The sequence below is a fragment of the Paramormyrops kingsleyae genome, chromosome 20, assembly GCF_048594095.1.
Source record: "Paramormyrops kingsleyae isolate MSU_618 chromosome 20, PKINGS_0.4, whole genome shotgun sequence".
NCBI classification, from domain to species: Eukaryota; Metazoa; Chordata; class Actinopteri; order Osteoglossiformes; family Mormyridae; genus Paramormyrops; species Paramormyrops kingsleyae.
The window spans coordinates 10264256-10281027 of NC_132816.1; the positions used below are offsets into that span (position 1 = coordinate 10264256).

The 16772-nt window shown below is 50.0% G+C and overlaps 2 protein-coding genes across 9 annotated transcripts in view; one reads left to right on the forward strand and one right to left on the reverse strand.

The window, feature by feature from the left end:
- Positions 1–5422: 5422 nt before the first annotated feature.
- LOC111836842 (galactosylgalactosylxylosylprotein 3-beta-glucuronosyltransferase 2-like) lies at positions 5423–13618 on the forward strand. Of its 2 annotated transcripts, none has more exons than XM_023798461.2 (4): positions 5423–6158; positions 8544–8688; positions 10215–10363; positions 12827–13618. In XM_023798461.2, exons 1-4 carry the CDS (start codon positions 5661–5663, stop codon positions 12911–12913), a joined length of 879 nt encoding a protein of 292 aa, XP_023654229.1. In that variant the 5' UTR covers positions 5423–5660; the 3' UTR covers positions 12914–13618. The 2 variants fall into 2 exon arrangements, with proteins under 2 accessions (XP_023654229.1, XP_023654237.1); XM_023798469.2 differs by lacking the exon at positions 12827–13618 and adding an exon at positions 10885–12819.
- The window catches only part of LOC111836813 (stromal membrane-associated protein 1-like), a 33619-nt gene continuing 30144 nt past the window's right edge, over positions 13298–16772 (reverse strand). For 6 of the 7 annotated variants that reach the window (XM_023798447.2, XM_023798432.2, XM_023798439.2 and 3 more), the window contains 3 exons: positions 16393–16594; positions 15209–15519; positions 13298–14165 (listed from right to left, as the gene is read on the reverse strand). In XM_023798447.2, coding sequence (XP_023654215.2) covers positions 14040–14165; positions 15209–15519; positions 16393–16594 — 639 coding nt within the window. In that variant the 3' untranslated portion in view covers positions 13298–14039. The remainder of the gene's footprint in view (positions 14166–15208; positions 15520–16392; positions 16595–16772) is intronic. The other variant, XM_023798406.2, reaches the window with a different exon arrangement.

Below are 16772 nucleotides of genomic sequence, written 5' to 3' on the forward strand. Positions count from 1 at the left end.
TCATCCTGCCATCTCCCTGCTGCCTGCACACTGTCCTCATCCTGCCATCTTCCTGCTGCCTGCTCACTGTCCTGATCCTGCCATCTTCCTGCTGCCTGCTCACTGTCCTGCACACTGTCCTCATCCTGCCATCTCCCTGCTGCCTGCACACTGTCCTCATCCTGCCATCTTCCTGCTGCCTGCTCACTGTCCTCATCCTGCCATCTCCCTGCTGCCTGCACACTGTCCTCATCCTGCCATCTTCCTGCTGCCTGCTCACTGTCCTCATCCTGCCATCTCCCTGCTGCCTGCTCACTGTCCTCATCCTGCCATCTTCCTGCTGCCTGCTCACTGTCCTCATCCTGCCATCTTCCTGCTGCCTGCTCACTGTCCTCATCCTGCCATCTTCCTGCTGCCTGCTCACTGTCCTCATCCTGCCATCTTCCTGCTGCCTGCTCACTGTCCTCATCCTGCCATCTCCCTGCTGCCTGCACACTGTCCTCATCCTGCCATCTTCCTGCTGCCTGCACACTGTCCTCATCCTGCCATCTTCCTGCTGCCTGCTCACTGTCCTCATCCTGCCATCTCCCTGCTGCCTGTACACTGTCCTCATCCTGCCATCTTCCTGCTGCCTGCTCACTGTCCTCATCCTGCCATCTTCCTGCTGCCTGCTCACTGTCCTCATCCTGCCATCTCCCTGCTGCCTGCTCACTGTCCTCATCCTGCCATCTCCCTGCTGCCTGTACACTGTCCTCATCCTGCCATCTCCCTGCTGCCTGCACACTGTCCTCATCCTGCCATCTTCCTGCTGCCTGCTCACTGTCCTGATCCTGCCATCTCCCTGCTGCCTGCACACTGTCCTCATCCTGCCATCTTCCTGCTGCCTGCTCACTGTCCTCATCCTGCCATCTTCCTGCTGCCTGCTCACTGTCCTCATCCTGCCATCTTCCTGCTGCCTGCACACTGTCCTCATCCTGCCATCTCCCTGCTGCCTGCACACTGTCCTCATCCTGCCATCTTCCTGCTGCCTGCTCACTGTCCTGATCCTGCCATCTCCCTGCTGCCTGCACACTGTCCTCATCCTGCCATCTTCCTGCTGCCTGCTCACTGTCCTGATCCTGCCATCTTCCTGCTGCCTGCTCACTGTCCTGCACACTGTCCTCATCCTGCCATCTCCCTGCTGCCTGCACACTGTCCTCATCCTGCCATCTTCCTGCTGCCTGCTCACTGTCCTCATCCTGCCATCTTCCTGCTGCCTGCTCACTGTCCTCATCCTGCCATCTTCCTGCTGCCTGCTCACTGTCCTCATCCTGCCATCTCCCTGCTGCCTGCACACTGTCCTCATCCTGCCATCTTCCTGCTGCCTGCTCACTGTCCTCATCCTGCCATCTCCCTGCTGCCTGCTCACTGTCCTCATCCTGCCATCTTCCTGCTGCCTGCTCACTGTCCTCATCCTGCCATCTTCCTGCTGCCTGCACACTGTCCTCATCCTGCCATCTTCCTGCTGCCTGCACACTGTCCTCATCCTGCCATCTTCCTGCTGCCTGCACACTGCCCTCATCCTGCCATCTCCCTGCTGCCTGCTCACTGTCCTCATCCTGCCATCTCCCTGCTGCCTGCTCACTGTCCTCATCCTGCCATCTCCCTGCTGCCTGCTCACTGTCCTCATCCTGCCATCTCCCTGCTGCCTGCTCACTGTCCTCATCCTGCCATCTTCCTGCCGCCTGCACACTGTCCTCATCCTGCCATCTCCCTGCCGCCTGCTCACTGTCCTCATCCTGCCATCTTCCTGCCGCCTGCACACTGTCCTCATCCTGCCATCTCCCTGCTGCCTGCTCACTGTCCTCATCCTGCCATCTCCCTGCTGCCTGCTCACTGTCCTCATCCTGCCATCTTCCTGCTGCCTGCACACTGTCCTCATCCTGCCATCTTCCTGCTGCCTGCTCACTGTCCTCATCCTGCCATCTTCCTGCTGCCTGCACACTGTCCTCATCCTGCCATCTCCCTGCTGCCTGCACACTGTCCTCATCCTGCCATCTTCCTGCTGCCTGCACACTGTCCTCATCCTGCCATCTCCCTGCTGCCTGCTCACTGTCCTCATCCTGCCATCTCCCTGCTGCCTGCTCACTGTCCTCATCCTGCCATCTCCCTGCTCACTGTCCTCATCCTGCCATCTTCCTGCTGCCTGCACACTGTCCTCATCCTGCCATCTTCCTGCTGCCTGCACACTGTCCTCATCCTGCCATCTTCCTGCTGCCTGCACACTGTCCTCATCCTGCCATCTTCCTGCTGCCTGCTCACTGTCCTCATCCTGCCATCTTCCTGCTGCCTGCACACTGTCCTCATCCTGCCATCTTCCTGCTGCCTGCACACTGTCCTCATCCTGCCATCTTCCTGCTGCCTGCACACTGTCCTCATCCTGCCATCTTCCTGCTGCCTGCTCACTGTCCTCATCCTGCCATCTCCCTGCTGCCTGCACACTGTCCTCATCCTGCCATCTTCCTGCTGCCTGCACACTGTCCTCATCCTGCCATCTCCCTGCTGCCTGCACACTGTCCTCATCCTGCCATCTCCCTGCTGCCTGCTCACTGTCCTCATCCTGCCATCTCCCTGCTGCCTGCACACTGTCCTCATCCTGCCATCTTCCTGCTGCCTGCACACTGTCCTCATCCTGCCATCTCCCTGCTGCCTGCTCACTGTCCTCATCCTGCCATCTCCCTGCTCACTGTCCTCATCCTGCCATCTTCCTGCTGCCTGCACACTGTCCTCATCCTGCCATCTCCCTGCTGCCTGCTCACTGTCCTCATCCTGCCATCTCCCTGCACACTGTCCTCATCCTGCCATCTTCCTGCTGCCTGCTCACTGTCCTCATCCTGCCATCTTCCTGCTGCCTGCTCACTGTCCTCATCCTGCCATCTTCCTGCTGCCTGCACACTGTCCTCATCCTGCCATCTCCCTGCTGCCTGCACACTGTCCTCATCCTGCCATCTTCCTGCTGCCTGCTCACTGTCCTCATCCTGCCATCTCCCTGCTGCCTGCACACTGTCCTCATCCTGCCATCTTCCTGCTGCCTGCACACTGTCCTCATCCTGCCATCTTCCTGCTGCCTGCACACTGTCCTCATCCTGCCATCTCCCTGCTGCCTGCTCACTGTCCTCATCCTGCCATCTCCCTGCTCACTGTCCTCATCCTGCCATCTCCCTGCTCACTGTCCTCATCCTGCCATCTTCCTGCTGCCTGCACACTGTCCTCATCCTGCCATCTCCCTGCTGCCTGCTCACTGTCCTCATCCTGCCATCTCCCTGCTCACTGTCCTCATCCTGCCATCTCCCTGCTCACTGTCCTCATCCTGCCATCTTCCTGCTGCCTGCACACTGTCCTCATCCTGCCATCTCCCTGCTGCCTGCACACTGTCCTCATCCTGCCATCTCCCTGCTGCCTGCTCACTGTCCTCATCCTGCCATCTCCCTGCACACTGTCCTCATCCTGCCATCTCCCTGCTGCCTGCTCACTGTCCTCATCCTGCCATCTCCCTGCACACTGTCCTCATCCTGCCATCTTCCTGCTGCCTGCACACTGTCCTCATCCTGCCATCTTCCTGCTGCCTGCTCACTGTCCTCATCCTGCCATCTTCCTGCTGCCTGCACACTGTCCTCATCCTGCCATCTCCCTGCTGCCTGCACACTGTCCTGATCCTGCCATCTTCCTGCTCCTGTGCCTCTCCTGCCTTCTGCTGACCACTTTCCTTCATACACATTAACAGTTTGCAAAACTGCACCTATACTTTTGGTGTAATGTTCTCTAGCTCTTAACACTAATATTTTCTACTTACTCTACTTTTATCACCAAAAAAGTGTCTGATGTCTCCATCTTTCCTTTTCCTCATAGTGTGTCCGTGAATAAAATCTAATCTATATTTAACAAAACAGTATCTGGGCTATCAGATGAAGCTTCTAAAATGTCTATAAATATGAAATTCAGTCAATACCACTAAAATTCAAATAATAGGGCTTATTATTTGCTAGCTAGTTTTTTTTACGTTGCCCCTATAGGTTTCATTTACAGTATAGTAATGTTTTTTCAGAGCATAACGTTAGACCTTCTTATGCGTTAACATTAGCCTAATAACAAGCCACACAGGCTAAGTGGCTAATTAATTTCAGGAAGGCACAATTGATTCGTGATAAAATGAGAATGAAAACATAGGGAGTTCATCTCCTTGGAAAATGACCATGATCGATTTTATCTCACCAAATAAGCCTGATTTAAAAAGAGAACTTAGCTCATCTTGCTAGTTAACGTAACTAAAGTTGACTGTACCGGTGTTCTGTCGAGTTGAGCTACTTTGTCGAGGTAAGCTATGGTTAGGGCCAGGGGTGGATTAAGGTGCACAGAGGCCCCTAGGCTACAGTAGTCTGTGGGCCCCCCAACCCCGCCCCCCTCTGCACCAATGGGGGGCCCCTTGCAGGCTGGCACACGTGGGGCCCCTAGGCTTAAGCCATATCTAGCCTGTGCGTTAATCCGCCCCTGGTTAGGGCTATCAGTTAGCACTACGGACAATGGTAAGTGGACAACTTATAAAGACGTCAGCCTTTTTTTTTTTTTTTACAACAAAAGAAAAATGTTAAGACCTCCCCCCAAACTGCTATTTTTGTCTCTTTTGGGGGGGGGGTCTGGGTCTTGATCGGGGTACAGTACCCCCCGTAATTCGATGCATGGTAGCCACGCCCCCCTCATTAACCTCGTGTGGATTCCCCGTGTTCACCAGCTGTTTCGAATTGTCTTCATTAGTTCTATGTATTTAAGTTCACGTCGGAGTATGTTTCCCTAGTTCTGTCATTGTATGGTTGTGGTAATTTTGTCTCGTATGCCTCTTCGTGTCCCGATTAAAATCCTTTTTACCCCAGTCCTTATCTCCTTCTCCTGCTTCCCCGGTCCGTACCCGACAAGTCATAACAGAATGCAGTGGTTTGGGGCCCAAGACAAATTTCCCATTGGGGACTATAAAGCACCATGCTTACCTTTTAGTGGGGACTCTAGTCTTTTACAACAGACTTTTACAACTATTAATTGATGGATTGATTACCAGCAGTAAAGTAGCAGGCAAAATAAGCGTCTTCTTGTAGGGTATTTGGATGATATTTTTACGTATTTGTGTATATTGTATTATGTTAAGAGGACCGGAAAAACATTCATTTCCATTTGTGTCATGGTGCCGGCTGTTTAATAAGACCTGATCGTGAGTCGCATCGACATTAGAAAGTACCATATTTCCCTGTTCCTTAAGATTGGATGACATCACGACCCATTTCATCAGCTCCGTCATGCATACATCGCTCTGGCCTATAGGTTGGAAATAATAACCAAAGAGTGACGCACGCCACGCACATTTATGACAGCGCGAGGCAACTTACCTACCCTCCTCCGCAAAGAGACAGTCCGTAGTAGGAAACAGTTCAGGGAGCAGCGAGGAGCTGCAGTAAATCGAAACCTCGAACCTGCTTGCATATTTGCTGCATAACCCATGTGGATGAATTATATTTGAAAGAAATTCTTAATACTTGCACGAATGTAACTTTTTTTTTGCATGACTCAACATTTGACAAAATGATGCGAAATGATATTGATATTGACTCAATTTAACAGTAACGGATAAGTGTCTGTCTGGAAACTTTAACACCATGAAATCAATATTTTACAGCTACTTCTTCACCGTTCTGCCATGGGTTTTGATCGTTATAATCATGATTGACCTCGAAACCAGAAGAACCGTGCAGCGCAGGACGTGGCTATACCGCGATCACTACTACAAGGCTCAGAACACAGCCTTGCCGGTCATTTACGCCATCACCCCCACTTACACCAGAACGGTTCAGAAAGCGGAGCTCACACGACTGGCCAACACGTTCCGCCAGGTTCCCAACTTCCACTGGATCGTGGTGGAGGATTCTTACACTATCACGGATCTGGTGTCGAGCTTCTTATCCACATCTGGGGTGCAGCACACCCATCTACACGTGTCCACGCTGCTCAGATACAAGCGGCCGAGGCAACCCCGGGGTACCGAGCAGAGGAACGCGGCGCTGAGATCGCTACGCTTGCTTCGCTCCCGCAACGACTCCGGGGTGGTCTTCTTCGCAGATGATGACAACACGTACAGCCTGGAGCTGTTCGAGGAGGTACATGGGCATTTTGCTTAGTTTTGATATTTAGTTACAGTGTGTCCTGATTTGCGGTGCGTTCCTATTTCCTAGTTTATTCAGGCGTGGTTAAGGTGCATCTCCTGTTACCTCTAAATCTGGAAATGTAAGCACTTTATACCTATTGGTGTCGGAAAAACCATCCTAGTTTAGAGCTTACTTGTTTTTTCTTAATGATGACAGGTAAATTACAAGCAATTTTTTTTGTGATCAGAGGTAACATTGTATTTAAATAATTTTAAGTTGCCACGCTTGAATTGTTCTGAAATGACTAAAAATGAATGACTTATACCTTCATTTGAATAAAACTAGATTTATTCATTCAGAGATCACTTTAGATAGGCTACTTATAATAATTATAATCTCTAGGAAATCGCAGGTATCCGTTGCGTATGTCTCGCGTTAATAGCTGCATCGCTATCCGTGGAATATATTTTCCATTTGGGCAGCGGGTCATCTCAGACGAATTGTCACGTCGTGATTGATCTCACCGGAGCTTTGGGTGTTCACGATGTATTGGCATCCATGGTGTTATCTAAGGATTCAAAATTATACTTAAATCCGCTTTGCAATCTTGCCAGCACCAATAATTCCCTACGTTTTTGATGTAATTACTCGTAGACTTACCTGAGTAATGATTTAAACTTTGAAACCATTTTGATATTCTTAAATAAATAACGTCCTTTTCGCATTGTAATTTACGCTTATGTTTTTGCCAGACGGCAATCTAAGCGTCACGTCAGCAGTTGTGATACGACATTCCTCAGCATATAACAGTACAAAGGCACGCGAATTACAAGTCACACATACTTTATTTTATCAATCATATGCACGTAGTTTACATACGAAGATACTACTATGTGGTATAGAACCAGTTAACATTGCATAACACGTGGTGTGCCAAAAAAGACATCGTGGGCCAAATTAGGAGCCTAACAGTTTCACTGAAATACTTCATCCTATAAGTTCCATTATCCTAATGTCTGGAGTCTTCTTTCATCTTGAGCTTCGGGAATTAAATGTAGCTGTAACAGTTGTGGGTGCTTTTTGATGATTCTGTAGTTCCTAGTCTAAAGTGAAGCATGTTTTACACACACCTTATCATTTATCTGAAACCGTGATAAGGACAGTATGTCATTCTTTGACCCACGATAGTATTGTATGACCCAGAGGTGTCGCATTGGCTAAAATGTTCTTTAGCGCCCGCAAATAAATGTACACTAATTAGTTTAAGTAGTGTAGCCTATTCTCATTGATTTTGATTAAAATCAGACACCCCACAATAAAGGCTTAGCCCGTTTTTCGTAAATCTGTACACTTTTAGAAAATGGGGTAAAAAATTGTACCTTTGATTGTCACAGGGGCTGTACTCCTATAAGTGTACCTTTTAAGGTACAGAAATGGAACATCCCAAAGGTACAAACAGCATTAATGTACCATAAATGGTACACAATTGTTCCTCAGAGTTCATTTCTGTACCTTAAAATTACCTACAGCTAAAGGTACAATTGGCGGACCCTTGAGGTTAGTGACAAGCAAAGGGACAATTTTTTACCTTTTTTTCTGAGAGTAGTAACATTTCTGGTATGACCCCTTCAGGGATTTGACCCAGCAACCTTAAAGAAGGTAACGGGCTAGTGGGCATCCTCGAGGAGACAACCCTGCGGAAACCACCCAGAGAGACGCGGGTTGATCCCCGTGCCTTTGGATCAGTGCTGGTTGCTGCAGACAGTGTATATACGAATCACTTCCCTTCACTCTGCTCTCCTAATGTGTACTCTGCCTGCTAGGGTTGGGCTGCTCATAAAGCCACTGTCTGGACATAATCTGTAACGGGGGGCATAAAAATAAGACGCCCCTTTTCACTTTTTCTCCACGGAAACGAAGGAGCTGCCATGAATATTTATGGCACGTAGCGATAAGACTGGCGGAGCTCACGCGAGCGCCGAGTGATGAAATAAATGTAAAGCAGATTGGCGGCGGTTACTGTAAACCGAGTGGAACGCGAGTAAGGAGGTCGCCGCTTTATCCGGGCGGCACAAAGACACCCGCGCGGGGTGAGAGCCTCAAGGAAAGATTAGAGTGTATTTTGCATCGTAATGCATTTGCTGAAGTCTCCTGCCTATCACTGGGGGACAAGCAGTTTTAAGAGTATATTAAGGAGTCTTACTTATATTCCCGACCAGCCAACCGTTTCTTAGGTCGGACCGCAAGACGGTGGGTCAGGACATTTTATTAAAAGGTATTTGCATACATTTGAAAACCAAAAGCCTTATAGCATAGAGGGGACTGCAGACAGTGACTACTTGCTTCTTTGTTTCTTTACACCGTTTTGTCCTCATCCCATTGCGTCTCTTTTTACAGATGCGATCGACCCGGCGGGTGTCCGTGTGGCCGGTGGGACTGACTGGTGGCCGCCTATATGAGCGCCCCCTGGTGGAGAAGGGCAGAGTGGTCGGCTGGTACACGGGCTGGGAGGCGGGGCGGCTTTTCCCAATCGACATGGCGGGTGAGTATCCCTCGCTGCAGGTGGGAGGCAGGGAAAGCTTTAACTGTCTAAACTCAGCGTTGTTTTCCTCCTCAGTTACTTTCCTCCGAATCGATCACCTCATCCTCACAGGTAGTTACCACATAGTGAACACTAGGGGCGCTTTTTTTTTCTCCCCACATTGTGAAGCAATTAACCTTTGCGAACCTTTCAGTCTTTGGGTTTATGGCAGTCCTGTGGCTTGTGCTACCAGCTACGCAGGGAATTGCAAATTATACCGTTAAATTGTCACGGCTCAGGACAGAATTGCATGGTGTGACGGCTTTACAAAGCAGGCGAAGCATTACCAGTCCATTGGTGCTCCACGGCTGTCTTTGGGAATTGCTCAAGGCCGTTAACGGAGCCGCGTTTCGCCAAAGCGGACTGGGCTGGACTGAATGCACGGCCCATGCAAGTTTGGGCAAATCTCGCCTTCCTGCCGATACTGACATTATGTCGAATACATTGTGGAAATGTACTCATAGAAAATGAGCCCAAGCTACAGTGGAGATACTTCTGAGTTTTTGTTTGTTTGTTGTAATTTTAGTTTAATAGTCTGTAAAGTACCACGGAGTACAGCCGCAGTCTTGTTCTGGAGAACGATCCAGACTAAGCAAATAGATTATCCAGTATGGGTCCTTCCTGGAGGCTTTTATAGCTGACGGTTTGATGGAATTGTGGTATCTGGAGTCAGATGCTAGGGTTTAGTAATTAACGTGGTAAAATGTATCTGGATCAGGGGGCGTGGTTGAGGGGTGGTCATGTCGTTACATTGGACCCAAGCTTACTGATGACGAGCTGATGAAATGCCGAGAAAGCTGGACATAAACCCACCTGACCGAGTGATGTGACATATGTGCTTAAAACCTGCAGATACTGGGTCTCTCTCTCTCTCTCTATGTATACAGTATATGTATATATATATATATATATATATATACTCATTCACCTAAGTTACCCTAAAGATATCCAACTAATAAAAGGATTATCCAAAGGAAAACAAGGCGCAAGTTCAGTTCTTAAGGAACAGCTACACAGTTAGAAGAAAGTTATTTTTGTCAGTATTGGTTTTCATTTCTATTTAAAACCCCCCAACGCTCATTTTGGATTAAAATGTCTTAGAAACTGAGACATAAGAAGAGTATAAACTTTAAATGGTTTCCAGAAGATATAAACACTCCGGGAGCTGGAGATGAAAGGGCCAGCCGTTGTCCTGCAATCATGGTGAGCACAAGAATTTGAAATGAGACCCATTTCAGAGATAAAACTGGATGTACTGATGAACAGGAGTCAGTGTCTCTGCCATCCGGCAAAGCAGATGCCTGACAGATGCGGCTGAGAGTCCGTCCTCAGACAGGCATCGAACTAATCACTGGTCGTTGGTATGTCGGCAGAGAGTGCTTGTGATTGGTGCACATGAGAGAGCCTGCACCAGATTGTGAGGGCAGGTGGCATGGGAGAATGCTTCGAGGTGACTAATGTTGAATCGGTGCACGTGCGTTGCGTAGGCTTCGCCATCAACCTGCAGGTGCTGTTGGAGAACCCCCAGGCGGTCTTCAAGCGGCAAGGCTCAAAGCCCGGCATGCAGGAGACCGATTTTCTCAAGCAGATCACCAGGATGGAAGACCTGGAACCAAAGGCCAGCAACTGCACCCGGGTGAGTCTGCCCTGCCTGTTTGTAGTCCAGGGATCCTTTTCTGGAGCTGCTGGGATGTTCACGGTGTCAAAGAAGACATGGGAGTTACATTCAGATCATCCTGATCCCTGTCTTAGTGCAAGCAGGTGGCTCAGTGGGCATGGCTAGTCAACCCATTAGGTGCCACAGACAGCCGCTTAGGGCACCATCTTCTGGGGGGGGGGGTGCGGAATTAGCAAGACAATTTCACTCTGTATCAGACAGGGGGCGCCAGCTTGCTTAGTGCGCCACATGTGTTTCGATGGGAACTGTCAGTGGGTAACGCTGGAGCTAAATCGCTCATAGTGGGTGACTCTGCAATGTCTTGGCATCCAGGCCATATTCACCCCATGCTTCCCCGGAGCAGCTTCTGCGTAGATAGATGGAGGAGGTGGGACCAAGACATCTGATTGGTTGGTCCCGCCTCCTCTAGTTGCTTGGAGCCACCTCTACAATTAGATTGGTCATCTCTCTGAACCAATCATTTTTCATTTTGCCCTCAGAACATGGAAGTAAAACTCCCATAAGCGACATAGATGGGTGATCTCCATCATTATCACACAGGAGACATCTAAGCAACAGGTGATAACTGGGCATAGTGTTTGGGATCTTCTGCGTATCGACAGTTTATGGGAAATAAGCAGGAGCTGAATTTGCATGCGGCCCCATCGGGAATGAAGATAAGAATTGTGGAACTGATGAGTACTCGCTACCTATTATTTAAAGAAAAATTAAATGATAAAAACTAATTACATAGCTGATTGAGCATTTTGGCCTCTGGAGATTATTCCTCCAGGGCCTTTTTTTTTTTGCACTCATTAAAAATGCAAATAGATTCTTCTTCCTGGATTGTCTTTTTTCTGGCATTGAAGTAGAGGGTAACAGAAGATCAACACTGCGAATGGATCTTTAAAAGATCACCTCCCCCCCTGTTTATGCAATCATGTCACAGGCAGCCTGTCAAATAGGAGCCACTCAGTTAAGATATTAAACGTATTTAAAAGGAGACTTGAGCTCATTACGATTCCTGGGGGGCTTAGTAAGTAGAGACCCTCCGGCTGTGGGGTTTCTGTTTCTGTATTTATGTGCTGTAACCAGGGAAACTTCCGCTGGCCGTTCCTGGCTCCTTTGCGCCGTTGGCTGGGGGACGGTGCACAGAGACGGGCAGCTGAGCGGCGCCTCCTGCAGGCGTTCTACGGCCTCCGCTGGTCGCTGGTCGCGGGAGATTCACAGCCCCGCCGGTCAATGCCATCCCCCTGGCACGCCGCCATGTCCCTCTCAGGGTGATAAAGGAGTGTTTGGGGGGCAATTTGAAATAGCACAAACTTTAGCACCCCCCAGTCTCTCCAAGGGAACTGGGAGTACTGGGGGCGGGGGAGGGCTTCGGCTGGAAAGACGACAGACATTAATAGCCTAAGTTATGGAATAATTCTGCGTTAAACCACAGGGGGCAGCAGAGTTCCTGTTCTATAGAGCACCAGCCCCCGCTCTATAGAACCTTCCCTTAGGCCTGCCGGTGGTCCCGCGACTGCAACCTGCCACACTGCTCTGTCACACAGAGCTCCATCTGACCTTCTGGCACTTTCCATATCCACTACGTGGGCATCTTGAGAGCACTACAAAGGGTACGAGCCGATGTGGAAGTCAGGTAATCAGGACAGGGAGCTTGTGCGGACGGGGGGGGGGGGCACCCTTGGGATCTCCCTGAGGACGTGAAAGTAACACAGTTACAATAAAAAAGCATTCTAGGCTATAGGTAACAACATTATCCGGATCCACATACAGTGGGTCATCTGCTCGCCGTGGCAACCAGCAAGACGCTTCCCTAATGCTCGTTTTACAGTTTTTCGTTATTCTGGCCTGTAGTTTGGGGTCAGAGAGTCAGGTCCATTTAAGTGGCCGGCCACGGCACTCGGATGGAAATCGCTCGGCTGTGTCTGCCCTGGCCCCCCCCATTACAAATTCAGTCGTGCCTGGATACGGTCCGGTCCCAGAAGCCAGCCACGCCGAGCCGACGGGCGGCCTCGGGAGTCTGACTGTAAAGTGCTGTTTCAAATTAGACTGACACCCTGGGGATGGGGGCCTAAGCCTCTCTATAGGCGTCCAGCGGGGCCGCTTTGTGCCTGACTGAACGTGCGAAATAGGATTTTCTAGAAAGATATTATGACATGTTTTAAAAAAAAGTTTCAGCACTGATTTGTTTTTTTTTTTGGAGTTTTTAAAGACCTCTGAAAGGACAGGAAATACTATATCGCAGTCAGTGGCACTCTTGACCGGAACATGCAATAATTTTATTGAAAAGTGGACGATGAATCTTCTGAGGTTAAACGGAAGCCACGCAAGACCGGCATTCAGTGAGGCCACGCAGGTTGTAGCCAACGGACCACCTCGTCGCCGTGTGAAAATGTGTTGGATACTGACCCCCGCCCTTTCCTCTGACCCCAGGTGCTCGTGTGGCACACTCGCACCGAGAAGGTGAACCTGGGGAACGAGCCCAAAAAGCAGTTGGACTCCGTCGTGATTGAGGTCTAAAGGGTCGGGGAGGCCAAGAGGGACGGGGGCAAGATGACCCCTGCCTTCAACCAAACCGAAGTCCCCGGGACTGAAGACTCTGCCCCTTTGCGAAGGACTCGCCCTCTGCTGGGCCCAAAAAGACAGCCTGGCTGCACATTTTCCAGTGCAGGTCCACAAATCCTGTCACCCTGACAATACCCAAAAGAAGAAAACTGGGTTTTACTGCTACGGCCCTTCAGTGTCGTCCACCAGGAGAAGCTATGCAATGTGAGCAGTAACGGCCATCTTTATTGGAAAAGGACCGTCTTTCGAAAAGGGAAAAAAAAATGGCAAATTGCAACAGAACTATGTACATTTATGTACACAGCGAGTAATTAGACAAAAGAGAAACATAGATCAGAATATCATTTATGGCTGTTCACTGTTTAATGCATGAAAACATGTTCCATCGCTACTAAGCACCAGAAAAAATGTAAACACATCACAGAAATGAAGATGGAGGATGAGACTCGCTTCCCGTCCTGCCACACTGATGTCCTGTGTCCGCGATGGTGGTTACTCAGCAGCGATCATCGATAAATGTTCATCTCTAGCTTCATCCATTTCTTGACTTCTCCTCTCCACTCTCCCAGGTTGTCCGTACCATCATTTCAGCCCAACACAGATTACATAACATCTCATACTCTTCTACTCTATGTACAATAAATACCACATGATGACCAACGTGTTTCCGTTGATGGGACGGTGTTTTGGGACAGAGGCCTGGGGATACGTGGGCGTGTCTTTGCTCCTGGTAACACGTAAAATGTACAGCACATTTTCTCTCACAATATATTCTAAGGGATAGTTTGTATACAGGAAGTCACACACGCGGAACAGGAAGTCAAACATTAGCACATCGCTTCCATTTAAATACTATTATTCACTATTGTATTGGTAATGATACATTAGACGCCTGTATAATTGGTCCAGCAATAGGCTTAAAAATCATTTCAGAAAATAGTTTGTAGGTAAGATGTATGCAGCTGTCGGGGGGGTGCAACTTAATTCTGGCCTCTTGATGGAGATGGACGCACTCCGATCGGGCAGGACAGATTCAGATTGGGGGGAGCCCCGCCACCACCCGCCCCGCCGACCGCCTCCATCACTTCCACAGTTGTGTGCTGAGGGTCTGGCCTGGGGGGGGCCCGGTCCAGGCAGGCGGCTGTCCGAAGCTCACAGCCCCTCCCCCCACTCCATTCAGACTCATCCCGGACATTTGCTGGTTCACCTGAGACAGATAACAGATGGCAGGCGCTCAGGGTGCTGGGGCCAGAGACACACTAATGCGCCATCACACACGGACACACACACGCAGCAGTCAGGATGCTGCGGACAGAGTATTACCAAACACTTCCTCTCTCTCTCTCTCTCTCTCTCTCTCTCTGTGACACACAAAGACAGACAGAAACATTTGTCTATTTATCTCTCTTTCAACCTGTCAGTGCATTTAATGATTGCTAACCCCTACAAAATTGAAAAACAGATGAAACCTGACAACAAATCAAACGTTTCGCTATGTCCAGGTTCATACAAAATTGGAAATTTCCACACCGCACCTGAGCAGGCACTCACCCACAGACACCCACAAACACAGTCACACAGTCACCAGCACACAGTTACCCACAGTCACACAGTTACCCACTGACACACAGTCAGACACAGGCAGAAACACAGTCTCATACAGAAACAGTTACCCACAGGCAGACACACAGTCACCCACAGACAGTCTCCCAGTCACAGACAGTCAGACATAGTCACCCTCAGACACACAGTCACTCACAGACACACAGTCACACACAATCATTTACAAACACACACAGTCCCCTACAGACACGAAGTCACAGACACACTCGGTACGTTCCACAGCTGCTGGGACATCCCCCCCCCACCCCAACTTCTTTGTATATTCCTAAGCTGCTGCCCTCAGAGTCGCTAATGACTTTAGCTCCCAGCTGTCACACGAATGCAGAGAGAGCAAACACAGCCGGCCAATCGCTGACTCCATGTGGATCCCATATTAAGGCGTGTCGCTCTGCATGCATGACTCAACACACGCAACAAAAACCAATTTAACGTAAAATATGAAAACAATCACAGCAGGATCAATTCACCAGTATAACTGATGTGTTCTTGATTAGCTCCGATAGGAGGTATCTTTCCAGTTAGAGCCACTAGGACAGACATTATTGGAACAACCATGCTGAATAAATATTAGTGTTGCTAGAGCCTCCCGTTGCCTCGGGGGGGGGGCTGGGGAAATGGTGTTCTCACCTGGCCCACGTTCCACTGTCCCTGCTGGCCGGGCTGCATAGCATACATGTTCTGGGCGGGCACCGCCCCAGTTGGCACAGCGCCCCCCTGTGGTGGCATCATGCCCGGCGCCGTGCTCGTCACCCCGCCCGGAACGCTCCCCATGAAGCCGTTGGGCATCGCCATGCTGACCATCACGCCTGTGTTCTGGCCCACCATGGCACCCACCATGGGGCTGGCTGGCACTGCCCCGCTCATGGGGGCGTAGCCCTGGAAGGCCGCGGCGGGCGGGGTGGGGAACTGCATCTGGGAGGCTCCCATATACATGGCAGCTTGGGGGGGTTAAAACGCACAGAAACACACTGTAATATCTATACACAGCTGCCCACGCTGACCCCCAGAAGAAAGGCACCACGACTTTCATTAAAACTGAGTTATGAACAAAAAATAGTGATTAAGAGACTCAGTTATCTTGGGACAAAATATCTTAGCTTAACTGGACTTGGTGTTGAAGAAAGAGTGATAATTACAGTAACTACAAAATTCACACTAAAACCAAGGCAAAGCACCATTTTTCTCACTTTCAGTGTCAACGTAGTTACTGTGTTTTGCCTTTTTTGGGCAGCACAATAAAACCAGGCATGCTGGGAAAAATGACAATCGGGACTAGATAAAGGAGGTTAAAAAAAACAAACAAATGAACAAGAATCTGGGACGGCCTGAACCGTACACATATGAAAATGTTAAAAGTGACGTTAAAGGTGGAGACTCCTAACAAGCCTAAATCCCATCAAACTGAACCAGGGCTCAAACACAAGCCACTTAAACACTTGCTGTCCTCAACTAGGCAGAAACGAGTCCTTCATAATGATAAAACAGCCTTTTTGTCAAACGGCTGACATTCATTAATACTGAGACAAGTCACATGTGATTAAAGCCGGCTGCAGGCACAGTGTTCAGTCCATCTGAAATGCGGGCAGGCCATGCCCACATACCACACCCACAAGCCCCGCCCACATACCACACCCACAAGCCCCGCCCACATGTCCCATCCACAAACCCCGCCCACATGCCACACCCACAAGCCCCGCCCACATGTCACACCCACAAGCCCCGCTCACATACCACACCCACAAACCCCACCCACAAGCCCCGCCCACATGCCACACCCATATGCCCCCAGAATTCGAGGAGCAGCCAGATACCTGGGGCCGGTTGCTGGGACATTCCACCACCACCACTGCTGTACAGGGACAGGATGGAGTCCTTGGAGAGTGGCTTCTTGCTGGTCTCCTCTGTCTTGCTGCCTCTCTCACCAAACAGGTCCAGGTCCCCCTGGGCTGGACCTGAGCCTCCCGCTCCAGGCGCTGACGTTGCCCCCGACGCTGCCGTGTTGCTGCCGCCCTGCTGGTGACAGGGTGAATCCGTCGAGCCGCTCACATGTCAGCCAGTGGGAATGCACACAACCTGGAGCTTCCTGCGGGAGGCTGCGTGTCATAACGAATTACACCAACCCACATGGGCGAATAACAGGGATGGTGGCTACATGGAGGTCGGGGAATGGGGAGGCCTGGGTGCCGCTGGA

What these genes read in the sequence shown, in the direction of transcription:
- LOC111836842 (XM_023798461.2), top strand. Translation starts at nt 5,661, where the DNA reads ATGAAATCAATATTTTACAGCTACTTCTTCACCGTTCTGCCATGGGTT. An exon ending in TTTCCCAATCGACATGGCGG is followed by an intron (nt 8,689 to 10,214) that starts GTGAGTATCCCT and finishes TGCGTTGCGTAG; the next exon opens with GCTTCGCCATCAACCTGCAG. An exon ending in AGGCCAGCAACTGCACCCGG is followed by an intron (nt 10,364 to 12,826) that starts GTGAGTCTGCCC and finishes CTCTGACCCCAG; the next exon opens with GTGCTCGTGTGGCACACTCG.